General features: G+C 40.8%; 1 protein-coding gene across 1 annotated transcript in view; it reads right to left on the bottom strand.

Annotated features, from left to right (window-relative positions):
- Positions 1-13348, bottom strand: part of SPIDR (scaffold protein involved in DNA repair) — a 277556-nt gene that overhangs the window by 221227 nt on the left and 42981 nt on the right. The window contains exon 5 of the mRNA XM_061438706.1: positions 10875-11035. Within this exon, the coding sequence (XP_061294690.1) occupies positions 10875-11035 (161 nt within the window). The remainder of the gene's footprint in view (positions 1-10874; positions 11036-13348) is intronic.

Consider the following 13348-nt stretch of genomic DNA (forward strand, 5'->3'; position numbering starts at 1 on the left):
GCTTTCTCCTGTGTAGTGAAGAGCAGCTGAAATCTGTGTAGTTCTTATGGCCTGTAAGATCTATATGCATAATGTGGGGTTCTCCCTGGGAGGTTCTACTTTCACCTTTAACCTCCTATACCCCAAACTCTGTGTTATGATTTCTATCCAAGTTTAGTCACCCTGACCAACACGGACAGGGGCCTGCCTTTGGGTAAAAAGTGGTGATAAATGAAAATCCCTCCTTGCTTGTGCCATTTTCTTCTTTAAAATGCCAACCCCTGAAAGTCTCTGCCAGCTGTCTTCTCCTTCTATCTACTGTCTTCTCCTTTTATCTACTGTCTTCAAGTATTTTTATACTCTTTATATTTTTATATAAACTTATTTTTAAAATATATTTAATATACTTTATATGTCCAAAATTTGTCATTGCTATTTGTAAGAAAGGTAATCTGACACATGATGCTCTGTCCTTACTGCAAGTGGAACTCGTAAGGATTTTTTTAAATTAGAAAACTAGAGGAGAAGGCAATGGCACCCCACTCCAGTATTCTTGCTTGGAAAATCCCATGGATGGAGGAGCCTGGTGGGCTGCAGTCCGTGGGGTCCTGAAGAGTCAGACACGACTGAGCGACTTCATTTTCACTTTTCATTCTCATGCTTTAGAGAGGGAAATGGCAACCCACTCCAGTGTTCTTGCCTGGAGAATCTCAAGGACAGAAGAGCCTGGTAGGCTGCCATCTCTGGGGTCGCACAGAGTCAGACACGACTGAAGTGACTTAGCAGCAGTAGCAGAGGACTAAAGTCACACTGTAATGACTCATATTATGACTTTTTAATTTATATACATGTAATGATAATTCCTCGGAGAAGACAATGGCACCCCACTCCAGTACTCTTGCCTGGAAAATCCCATGGATGGAGGAGCCTGGTGGGCTGCGGTCCATGGGGTCGCTAGGAGTCGGACACGACTGAGCGACTTCACTTTCACTTTCATGCATTGGAGAAGGAAATGGCAACCCACTCCAGTGTTCTTGCCTGGAGAATCCCAGGGATGGGGAGCCTGGTGAGCTGCCGTCTATGGGGTTGGACAGAGTTGGACACGACTGAAGTGAATTAGCAGCAGCACCAGCAGCAATGATAATTCCTACAACACTCTTTTCTATTCTACCATTCTCATACCAGAAAACAGATGAATTTAGGAATAAAAGAAACAGAAGGAAAAACAAAACTGAAGGTATAAGAAATGACAGGGTGACAGTGAAAAAGGAGGAAGATTTACACTGAAACAAAAAATGACAAAGTCTCAGACCTGATATGTCATAAGCTAAGGTTTAGCCAATTAACAAGGGAGATGTGGAAGAATAAGGATGTTAAGTTCTGAAACAAATGCTACAAATGATATTGGCACATACTCACTTTCCTAAAGAGAATAAAAGCCAAAATATGCTATAGCGCTATCAGATCAAGAACAGATAGTGTTCATAGATATATGCACACAAAACTAATGTAAAACAACAACAAAAAGTACCTATTCCTCAGTACTACTCCTAAGAGTCCTCCTTTTTAACATAAGAATACACTGGAGTACAAATCTGCCTCTCTTTTAAAAAGCCCTGTGTTTAGTTATGTGTTTTTGGCTGTGCTGGTCTTTGTTGCTTCGTGAGGGTTCTCCCACTGCAGCGAGTGCGAGCTGCTGCCTACCTGCAGTGCGTGGGTGTATCACAGTGCTTTCTCTTGCCGTGGAGCATAGGCCTAGGTGCATGGGTTTCAGTAGCTGCAGCCCCCAGACTCTAAAGCACAGGCTTTAGAGCACACAGTAGGAGCAGCAGCACAGGCTTAGTTGCCCTGTGACATGTGGGATCTTCCAGGACCAGGGATGGAACCAGCATCCTGTGCATCAGCAGGTGGATTCTTAACCACTGGACCACCAGGAAAGCCTTGACTTTGTTTCTTAAATGTAATGTTTCTATACTGAAATCTTCAAAATATAATCAAACGAAATCATGGCTAAACACTCCCTATATTTTCCCTTTTACAAGCATGAAATTTTCATTTTATATAAACATAATTACGTTTTAGAGAGGATTTCTAAAATGTGTGCTTTTGATCATCATAATCAAATTCCGTCAAATCTCCATGGATAAATTGGGGAGTTCTCAGACATTAACAATTAGTACATATTTAGTTACATCAATTTATTCTGATTCATCATTTAAAATGATTAAATGTTAAATTACATGTGTTACTTTCAATTTTTCATATAAATATAAACAAAGAATTACAAACATGCTCATTAAACTTAGAAATACTTTCAAAGTCTGCCAGATTACTTTCTAAATATCCTCTCAAGAAATATAAAATTTTGCTAGTCTACTTTTATTAAATTTTTCCCTATTCCATATTCTGTGAGATACTGAATCATTTGTTCTGCTCTTACTGTTAAAAATACACAGACAACATCTGTTTTGTAACAATGAATCCACATTTGAAATTTGAAAATCACATTTGCTTTCTCTTTAAAACTACAACTTTCAGATCTTGTTTGTCATCCAGCTTATGTTGCGCACCTTCAACAAAACTCCAACTCTCACTCAGGTTATCTGATATTTATTAAGCTACAAGCCTGTATTTGCATAGGAATCACTATATAAAGTACAAGAGAATTACATAACAAAGCTCACTTAAAGCCAATTTTCTTCGTGCTTCCTGAAAAATGTAGGTTAGTAGAAAACTCACTGCTGTATCTCTGCTGCCCTCTATAGGAAGGGTTCTTGGAAGACACATAAAATAAATGGAAAACCCAGATAACAATACTGAATAGGAAGTCACAGCAAGAATCAATTAATCACATGTCCTAAAAGGTGACATTATGAACTGAAGCTATGATCTTTTGATTTTCATCATGCTTTTCCTCCAAGTTGCATAACTGTGCTACACTGCAGGGGATCATGCTACACTAGTTAGAACCTCATTCTGCATTTACCAGCTATGTCTCAATCCCCTAATCTGCAAAATGGGGCTAATAACAACATCTACATAACATGATCAGCACTTACCAAAGTGTGTGGCATATAGCAATAACTCAGAGTTACTGTATTGTTATTAATGGTATCATTGCTATTACTATTATTGGCACTATAACAAAATGGACAGGACCACAGCTGTGAGCTATTTATCTTTTCTTTACTATTCTGCAGAAGTTCTCACTATATTCTGGATAGAAGTGTAAAGTGTCCTTTAAAAATTTTTTTAATACAAGTAATGCACGTACATGGTTCAAAATTCAAAATAGCATAGAAAAAAGTTGCCTCAATGCAGAGATTCCTCAATGCAGAGACAGTCCATACAGATGTACATTCTTTCCATTTTTCTACACAATTAGTCTATGTTTTTGTCATTTAACAAACTATTTTGAATATTTCATAAGCACACAGACTTATATCCTTCTTATACTTGAGAAAATGTTTTATCAATTCCACTGACATATGAAAGTATCACCACAATCAAGATAAACCTTCCCAATCAGCCCCAGAACTGTGCTCTTTGTCCCACTGTAATCCATCCATCTCCACCCTCATTCCCAATAAACCACTGGCCTGCTCTCTCACTAAAATCATTTGCACTTTTTAGAATTTTACATGAATAGAATTATACAGTATATATTCTGCCTCAGTCATTTTAAGGACCTGAGGCTAAACTGTAATGGTCGAATTACATGGACCTTGATTCTCAGGCTGTGTGGGGAGCCACTGAAAGTATAAATAAGTAAATGATGAGGTGATAATGCTTATTAAGATGAATCTAACAAAAAGACATAAGCTAAGAAATCAGTTATGAAGCAAGGAAACAAGACAGACAACAGGGGAAGGGGCCCGATATAGGGAAGAAGTGGTAGGGATGCTGTGATTTTGAGGCCAAATCTGCATGACCTGATAATGAGTAGATTAAGGCAGTGCAAAAAAAAAAAAAAAGAACTAGGACCAAAACACATGGAGAACATGAGCCTGGATTAGAAGGAAGAGGGACAGGACTTGGAACTCTGAGACTCGCGGTATGTTTAGGACATCCACACAAAGATGTCATCAGGCAGTTGAAAACCCACATGGAATTCAGGATGGCAAGGGGGTCAGAAAAAGACTTAACAATGAGCAGCTTGAAGATAATAAGGATAATAATTGAGTCTTTGTTCCTATACCAGGAAGAGAAAGGAGGAAAAGAAGGCAGGAGTTAAGGCCACAGAGAACACGGCTATGACTAGGCAGACCACAGTTTCCCCATCACAGGAACGCCTCCCAGGGCCTGCTTGGAGCAATCCATTTTTTGAGTCACTTTTTAATAACAACGTAATATGTCATATTTTAACATATATAACTACTAAAAAAAAACAAGTGCACTTGATGAGAAACTACATAGAGAAATACTGAATTTTTTAGATAAAGAGCGAGCCACGGACTTCCCTTTTCTATCACCATAACTTTCAAAGTTCTCACGTGCGTGTGCACGCTGCTTCTGATATAAGAAAGCAATCGACGTGGATCCTGAGGCATTCAACCACCACCCAATACTTTCGTTGCAAGGTTTCAGAGCGGCCTTGATGATTATAGAAATAACCTGGTCACAGTCACATACCTTTAATAATACACTTTCCTGTCTGAAAATAGGGCATAACACCATTGACTTCACAAGCTTGTTCTAAGGCTCAAATGAAAAATGTACTGCTACAAACTCCATGCTGAAACCTAATCCCCAGTGTGATGGCACCTGGGAGTGAAGCCATGCTGTGTGGCCCTCATGAATGGGATTAATGCCCTTCCTGGAAGGTCCCAGGGAGACCCCCTAACCCCCTCCATCACTGAGGACACATGAGACGACAGCTATCTAAGAACCAGGAAGCAAGCCCTCAACAGACGCCATATCTGCTGGCTCCTAGATAGCAGAACTTCAGCCTCCAAAACTGTCAGAATTTCTGTTTTATAAGCCACTTAGTCTATAATATTTTTGTTACAGCAACTCAAACAGACTAATACATAAAGCAATTAGTACAATATAAGGCCCAGTAGATGGTCAATATACATGATCTGATTCTTCCTCTTCCTTGAGGGAAAAGCCAATGACTTTTCTGTCTTTTATTATTATTATTATGAAATATATATATATAGGAAAGAAGGAAATAAACTTCTCCAATAATTCTACCACCCATAGACACACACTTCTCATAAACTATACTTATTCAAGTGAAAAGTGAAATTGCTCAGTCGTGTCCGACTCTTTGCGACCCCATGGACTGTAGCCTACCAGGCTCCTCAGTCCATGGAATTTTCCAGGCAAGAGTACTGGAGTGGGTTGCCATTTCCTTCTCCAGGGGATCTTCCCGACCCAGGGATTGAACCTGGGTCTCCTGGATTGCAGGCAGACGCTTTACCATCTGAGCCACCACAGAAGCCCACGTCTTCAAGAGCTAGCCTGAAAAGTCTGTGTTGTACTGTAATTTGTAATTTTAACAAGGTGTGAATTTGAATTGCAAGCACTACAAGACCTGTGTGCACGAGTTTCTCAATTAGCTGAGTTAGTAAACCCCAGTCAGCCAACTGCATCTCCACCACGCACCATTACAGTTCTAACAGACGTGGTTATTTACACACCTTTCAAGTGATAAATATAACCGTAATTAACAAGAGAATTTCCCCCAAAAAAGCCAAGAAAAAAATTTACACAGCATAATGTTATCAAGTTTCATCCACCTTGTACCACGTATCGGAATTTCAATCCTTTTGAATGCTGAATAATAACCACTGTGTATGAAACAGAATAGGATCCTGCCTCTCGTTTGTAGAAAAGCTTCACCTGCTAGGACCTTCCCAAGTTCCAAAGAATAAATTTAATTAGACAAGTAAGAAAATGGAGGAACAAAGGAAAGCTGTCAAGCAACATAAAACAGTAACAGTTCAGCTACTGAACACAGTCAAGGACCTTCAGTTCTTCCGCAGGGGACAGAGGTATTATCCTGAGCACTGTCCTTGAGTCGTTCTGCTGACACTGAAACCTCACCAGGTGGAATAAATTAGCTGCACGCTGACCACAAGCACACAAGCCACAGGCTGGATGTTGCCAGAAGTGGGATGATGGTGACTCCTGACTACTTCAGCACCAGCCAAGCAGAAAAATGTCCACAACTGATCAGTCACCCTGCAGCCCTGTCACTAAAAGTTTTGCCCTGAAAGCCATGGCGGAGTTTGGGTCCCTGGGACCCAAACTCATGCCTCCACGCTCAGCCCCAAACAGTGGGAGTGCCATGCAACAAAGGCTGCACTTGCCCTCACCACAACCCAGTGTCAACAGACTGGCTTTACTACACCAGAGCAGGCAGACCCAAGTTTAATTCCGTAACACACACACACACACACACACATATCTATATCTATATACAAAAACACACATATACGTACACACACATTGAGAAATGGTATATTTCCTGCCACATCAGTAAACAAGGGCTGGCACAGTCATTACCGATTGCAGCCACCACAGAAGATGAGCTGGTGAGCCCTGAGGGAACGCAGGAAGGAAGTACCTGCTGTCTAGCAGCCATCAGACTGCAGTCACCCCCCACACTGAGCCCTGAGGAAACTCGGGATGAGAAAACACAGGATACTGGCCCTATACAGTTAAGATGTATATCTAAGGAATGATTTAAGGGAATTCAGACTCTGGTATCTTCCCAAACACAGAAAAGCACTGAATTCCTTGAGATACCAAGTTTTCTTTAATTAACAATAACCTTTTGATGTTCAGACTACCTACCCTTTGTTGCATAACGCCTATATATTCTGACTACCCCTCCCCACTCAGCTCATTACAGCAGTTTATCTCGGGGTTACTTGTGATGCTGCCTTCCAGGCCTGAAGTCCTAAAAATTCCCACCAAATAAAACATAACTCTCATCTTTTAGGTTGAGAATATTTTTTTTAGTACACAATATACATTTGTTGTTGTTCACTCACAAAGTCGTATCCAACTCTTTTGCAACCCCATGGACTTAGCCCACCAGACTCCTCTGTCCATGGGATTTCCCGGGTAAAACTGAGGAATGGGTTGCCATTTCCTTTTCCAGGGAATCTTCCTGACCCAGGGATCTACCCGCGTCTACTTCCACTGGCAGTCGGATTCTTTACCAGGGAAGCCCAGACAATACACATACCCACACATTTTGTTTATTCCTTCACCTGATGATAGATATTTGGGTTGCTTCCACCATTAGGACACTGTGAATAGTGCCACTATGAACATTAAGGTACAATTTCTGTTGAGACCCTGCTGTCAAATCTTTGGGGTCTATGTCCAGAGGCAAAATCACTAGGTCCTATGGTAATTCTACTTTAACTTTTGAGAAACCAACAAACTGCCTTCCAGAGTGGCTGCATCATTTGAAATTCCCACCAACCGTACCCAGGGGTTCCAATTTCTCCACATCCTCAACATTTATTTTCCCATTTATGGGTAATAGCTATCCTAATGGGTATATAGTAATATCTCATTATGGTTTTGATCAGCTAATGACTAACAATTAGGAACATCTTTTCATGTTCCAGGTTGCCTGGAAAGAATCCAGAATATGGCCATGATGGTATAATAGGAAATGGATTTATCCTCTTGCTTGAAATAACCAAAAGGAAAGAAATGAGACAAAATACTTGAAACAATGGCTTTCAAGACATGGGACATCAGGCAAGAAGAATACTAACTCCTGAAAGATGGGAAACAAAGAACTGAGCCCTACAATTGACCCAGCTTACTTTCCGGAAAGAATTTCCAAACTACACAGTGAGGAGGGGGAACTGAGGTGGAGACTACGTGGCTCCCTGAGTTGAAGGGACAGGGCCGAGAGTCCATGGAGACAGAAGGAGCTCGAGTTCATAGGCCAGAGCACCAGAAAAGCCAGAGCTGCACAGAGAAACCCAAACATCCCCCTCAAGTATTCGGCAGAGTACTGATCAGCATATGCACATAAAGAAACTCTACATCAGGGAAAGAGTCGCTTGGGAGCAGAGAAGACCAGCGCCTAGAGTTCATACAGGGTCAGGAAACTGGCTGTTCCTGCTAACCCGGTGGAAAACCGTAATTCCGGGCATTACAGAGAACACTCAGGAAGGTCCTGCTTCAGCACTAAGACCTAAGACTGAGTACTCCTCCAGACGCAGAGAAAAAACCATGAAGCAACATTAAAAAGGATGAAACTGTTTCCAGTAACTGTACCACAGAGCAAAGCCTCAGAGTATTCAAAGAAATTTTTTAAAAATCTAGTACCCAACAACATAAAATTCAAAATATTTGATATACACTCAAAAATTTCCAGGCAGGTAAAGAAGGAGAAAAATACAACTTCAAATGAAAAGAAGTATCAATCAATAGAAAGAGACATAGAAATGACACAGATGATAGATTTACAGAAAAAGCCATTAAAACAGCTATTATAAATAGACTATTTATGCTGAAAATACAGATAAATGTATGATTGTGTTAAGGAGAGACATGGACAATGTAAAATGACTCATATCAAACTTTTAGAAGTGGCAAACAGCAGATTAGAATGACAGGAAAAAAGATTAAACTTGATATAACAATAAAAACCACTCAAAATGAAATGCGAGAAAAAATGGGCACAACATCAATAAACCATGACATAAAATCAAGCAACCTAATTAATACACAGATAATTACAGTCACAGAAGAGAAGGAAAAGGGAAATCAGAAAGGAAAAAAAAAGTGCTGAATAAAGGCAAAAAACTCTTCAAATTTGATGAAAGCTTTGTGCCCACTTGTGAGGAAGAGAGTTAACTCAGCAGACCTGAGACAGGTGTCCCGCGAGCTCCTTGTTTGCAAGGCTGGTCCTTGCCAACCTCTGGGAACTAACCTGGATGTCAGGATGGGCCCACCATGCCCTAAATGATGTCAGGATGAGCCCACCATGCCCTAAATGATAACAGTGGCTCCCTGCGCCTCAACTGTGCCAACAATGCGGCTTATGTTGAATACCCGTTTTTCTTCCTGAAATCTGAAATTCTGGCAATGCTAGGCAGACAGCACCCCTCAGTAAAAATCCTGGGCTCAGAGTCACTGATGAGGGAGCCCCACTGGTAGACACAAGTGCACATATGTTGTCAAAACTCACTGCTGGAGCAATAAAGCATACCCTGTGTGACTCCACTGAGAAAGACTCTTGGAAGAGTGATGATTTTGCTTTTGTATGCTAAGTTCTGCATGTCTTCCTGGCAAATCACCGAACCTAGAAGGGAACTTGGGGATCCCAGACCAACCACAGATCCAAAAACTTGGCAAACTCCAAACAGAAAACTACATCTAAGCACATCACAACCAAAACAGTTTAAAACAGGGAAGAGAAATCTTAAAACATCAAGAGTAAGAATAACTGCTGGTTTCTTGATAGCAACTCTGGAACTAAAAGAAAAGGAAGCAGTGCCTTCAAAATTCTCAAGAAAAATGATTTCCAACCAAAATTCTATATAAAGTTTCAACCCCAGGTCAAAGTGTAATGACTGCATTTTCTGACATGACAAATTCCACAAAATTATCTTCCATAAATCCTTCCTTGGAAGCTATTGGAAGAAGTGCTCAATCAAAATGAGAGTAAAAACCAAGAAAGAAAAAGACACGGAATCCAGGATAAAGTTACTCCAAGCAGGAACAAGGTGAAGGGAATTCCCCGAAAGAGGGTGAAGAGCAACATTAATCAAATGCTGAATATTTATTCATTCATTCATTATTTATTCATTCAGCATTTGATTAGTTTTGTTTTTGTGGAGAACTATTTCTCACAAACTCCTAGCCTCTCTGATGTCACCTGAGAGTCCTCTCTGCTTTGTGAACCTTGCCACTCAGCCTGGTGGGCTGCCATCTCTGGGGTCGCACAGAGTCGGACACGACTAAAGCGACTTAGCAGCAGCAGCAGCAGTATATAATCACAATGGAATATTACTTAGTCATAAAAAATGAAGTAATGCCATTTGCAGGAACATAGACAGACCTAATCATACTACGTAAAGTAAGTCAGACAGAAGCAAATATCATATGGTACCACTTCTTTGTGGAATCTGAAATGACACATATGAACAAATATACCAAACATAAACAGACTCACAGACACAGACAACAGTCCTGTGGCTGCCCAGGGGAGGGGGACAGGGGAGGGATGGATTGGGAGTTTGGGATTAGCAGATGTAAACTAGTATATTTAGAATGGATAAACAACAATGTCCTACTGTATAGCACAGGGAACTATATTCAATATCCTGCGATAAACCATAACGGAAAAGAATATGAAAAAAGAATACATATATACACACATACATATATATAAAATTGAATCACTTTGCTGTAGAGTAGAAATTAACACAACATTGAAAATCAACTATACTTCAATAAAATATTTTTTTAATTTTCTAAAAACTTAATAGAATGCCTGCTATGTCTGAAAATCTTAATGAGAGAACTGAACAGTGAAAACTTAAGAGTTTTATTCATAAGTAAAACAAAGCAGCATAAACCCAAATAATTAACTCCATAAAAAAATGAAAGCTGTAAAGGAAAATCACAATTAGTAGTTGTATTGCTATGAATATTATTATTCAGAATTGCACATTGCTGAATCTAATCTGACTAGACCACGAGACACCTGTCCGGATGGAACAGAAGGATCCTGGGAAAGACCCATGTGTACCAGAGGGGAGAGCAGGTGAGAAGAGAACTCAGTATTTATCCATGTTTAAAAGCACATTACCAGCATACTATTTAGAGGAGTTGCAAACAAAACACCAAAGGCTGTGACTAAGACATGCCATGAACAGAATGGAAAGTTGGAAACAGTTCGTCCTCACCTTAGGAAGCTCAGGTGGCGTCTCTGCTGGTGTCAAAGAACGACTGCTTGCGCCGGAAGCACAGTCAGATATCTCCACACTTTCACGCTCTTCAAATTCATCACATTCACAAGCATCTTCCCTCTCACTGTCAATCTCCCAGTCAATAACCTGCAGGTCATCTAAAAATACAATTTTAAAATATTCTTAAATTGTATTAAATCTGTGTGTCCTCAGGATTTTTAAAAGACCCATGTTGTTCAACAATTTAAAAATATATTAAAAGGCAGAAGAAAGTATATTTCTACTTTTATCTATAAGCATCCCTTATCTCCCACCTCTGACTGCCACCTCAATTCTCAACTTCTATTAGCTGCTTTTCTGTTCGTCTGGAGTTTCTTCAGCATTACTGTTGATATGGAGAGAGTTTTAGTATCTCGATAGAAGATCAAACCAGAAACAACATTCCCTGACACCAAAGCCTAACCCAGAGCAAGGCCCTAACTCTCCTCAGTTCTGTGAAGACTGAGACAGGTGCGGAAGCTACAGAAGAGAAGTTTAAAGCTGGCAGAGACTGGTTTGCAAGGCTTAAGGAAAGAAGTCACTTCCGTGACAGAAAAGTGCAAAGTGAAACAGTGAGTGCAGATGTAAAAGCCTCACCCAGTCATCCAGTGATTAGGCAAAGAGAATTCATGATGGTGGTTACACTAAACAACAGATTAGCAAATCAGGTGAAACAGCCTGCTACTGGAAAAGAGGCCACCTAGGATTTTCATCAGTTCAGTTCAGATGCTCAGTCGTGTCAGACTCTGTGACCCCTTGGACTGCAGCATACCAGGCTTCCCTGTCCATCACCAGCTCCTGGAGTTTACTCAAACTTATGTCCATTGAGTCGGTGATGCCATCCAGCCACCTCATCCTCTGTAGTCCCCTTTTCCTCCTGCCTTCAATCTTTCCCAGCATCAGGGTCTTTTCAACTGAGTCAGCTCTGCATCAGGTGGCCAAAGTATTGAAGTTTCAGCTTCAGCATTAGTCCTTCCAATGAATATTCAGGACTGATTTCCTTTAGGATGGACTGGTTGGATCTCCTTACACTCCAAGGGACTCTCAAGACTCTTCTCTAACACTACAGTTCAAAAGCATCAATTCGTTGGCGCTCAGCTTTCATTATAGTCCAACTCTCACATCCATACATGACCACTGGAAAAACCATAGGCTTGACTAGAGACGGACCTTTGTTGGCAAAGTACTGTCTCTGCTTTTTAATATGCTGTCTAGGTTGGTCATAACTTTTCTTCCAAGGAGCAAGTGTCTTTGAATTTCATGACTGCAGTCACCATCTGCAGTGATTTTGGAGCCCAAAAAAATAGTCTGTCACTGTTTCCACTGTTTCCCCATCTATTTCCCATGAAGTGATGGGACCAGATGCCATGATCTTAGTTTTCTGAATGTTGAGCTTTAAGCCAACTTTTTCACTCTCCTTTTTCACTTTCATCAAGAGACTCTTTAGTTCTTCACTTTCTGCCATAAGGGTGGTGTCATCTGCATATCTGAGGTTATTGATCTTTCTCCCTGCAATCTTGATTCCAGCACAAGCTGGAATCATCCAGTCCAGCATTTCACACGATGTACTCTGCATAGAACTTAAATAAGCAGGGTGACAATATACAGCCTTGAGATACTCCTTTCCCAATTTGGAACTAGTCTGTTTTTCCATGTCCAGTTCTAACTGTTGCTTCCTGACCTGCATATAGGTTTCTCAGGAGGCAGGTCAGGTGGTGTGGTATTCCCATCTCTTGAAGAATTTTCCACAGTTTGTTGTGATCCACACAGTCAAAGGCTTTGGCATAGTCAATAAAACAGAAGTAGATGTTTTTCTGGAACTTTCTTGCTTTTTTGATGATCCAACAGATGTTTGCAATTTGATCTTTCATAGATGAGCAGAAATCAGTGCTTGGCTGCAAAGCTACAAAGGACAGGCTGACCGCCTCGTTAGGGGCTAATGTAGCTGGTGGGCTGAGGTTGAGCCAGTGTTCCCCACCGTTCTGAAAATCCTAGGGTGCTTAAGCATCAAAGCTAAGTCTACTCTGCCTGTGCTCCAGTGACAGCACAACAGAGTCTGTGTGACAGCACATCTGTTATCAGGCAGTTTGCTGAGCACTGTGAGCCGACTGCTGAGACCTGCTCCTCAGAAAGATTCCCCTCAAAATACTAATATTCACTGACAATGTCCCTAGTCAGCCAAGAGTTCTGATGAAGATGTACAACAGAATGAATGTTGTTTTCATGCTTGATAACACAACATCCACTCTGCAGCCCATGGATCGAGGAATAATTTCAACCTTCAGGCCATATGATTTAAGAAGTTCACTCCACAAGGCTACAGCTGCCATTGACAGTGATTCTCTGATGGATCTGGGCAAAGTCCACTGAAAATATTCTGGAGGGGAGTCAGCATTCTAGATGCCATTAAGAACATTCATGATTCGTGCAAA

This window comes from Bos javanicus, chromosome 14 (assembly GCF_032452875.1).
Source record: "Bos javanicus breed banteng chromosome 14, ARS-OSU_banteng_1.0, whole genome shotgun sequence".
In the NCBI taxonomy this organism is placed as follows: domain Eukaryota; kingdom Metazoa; phylum Chordata; class Mammalia; order Artiodactyla; family Bovidae; genus Bos; species Bos javanicus.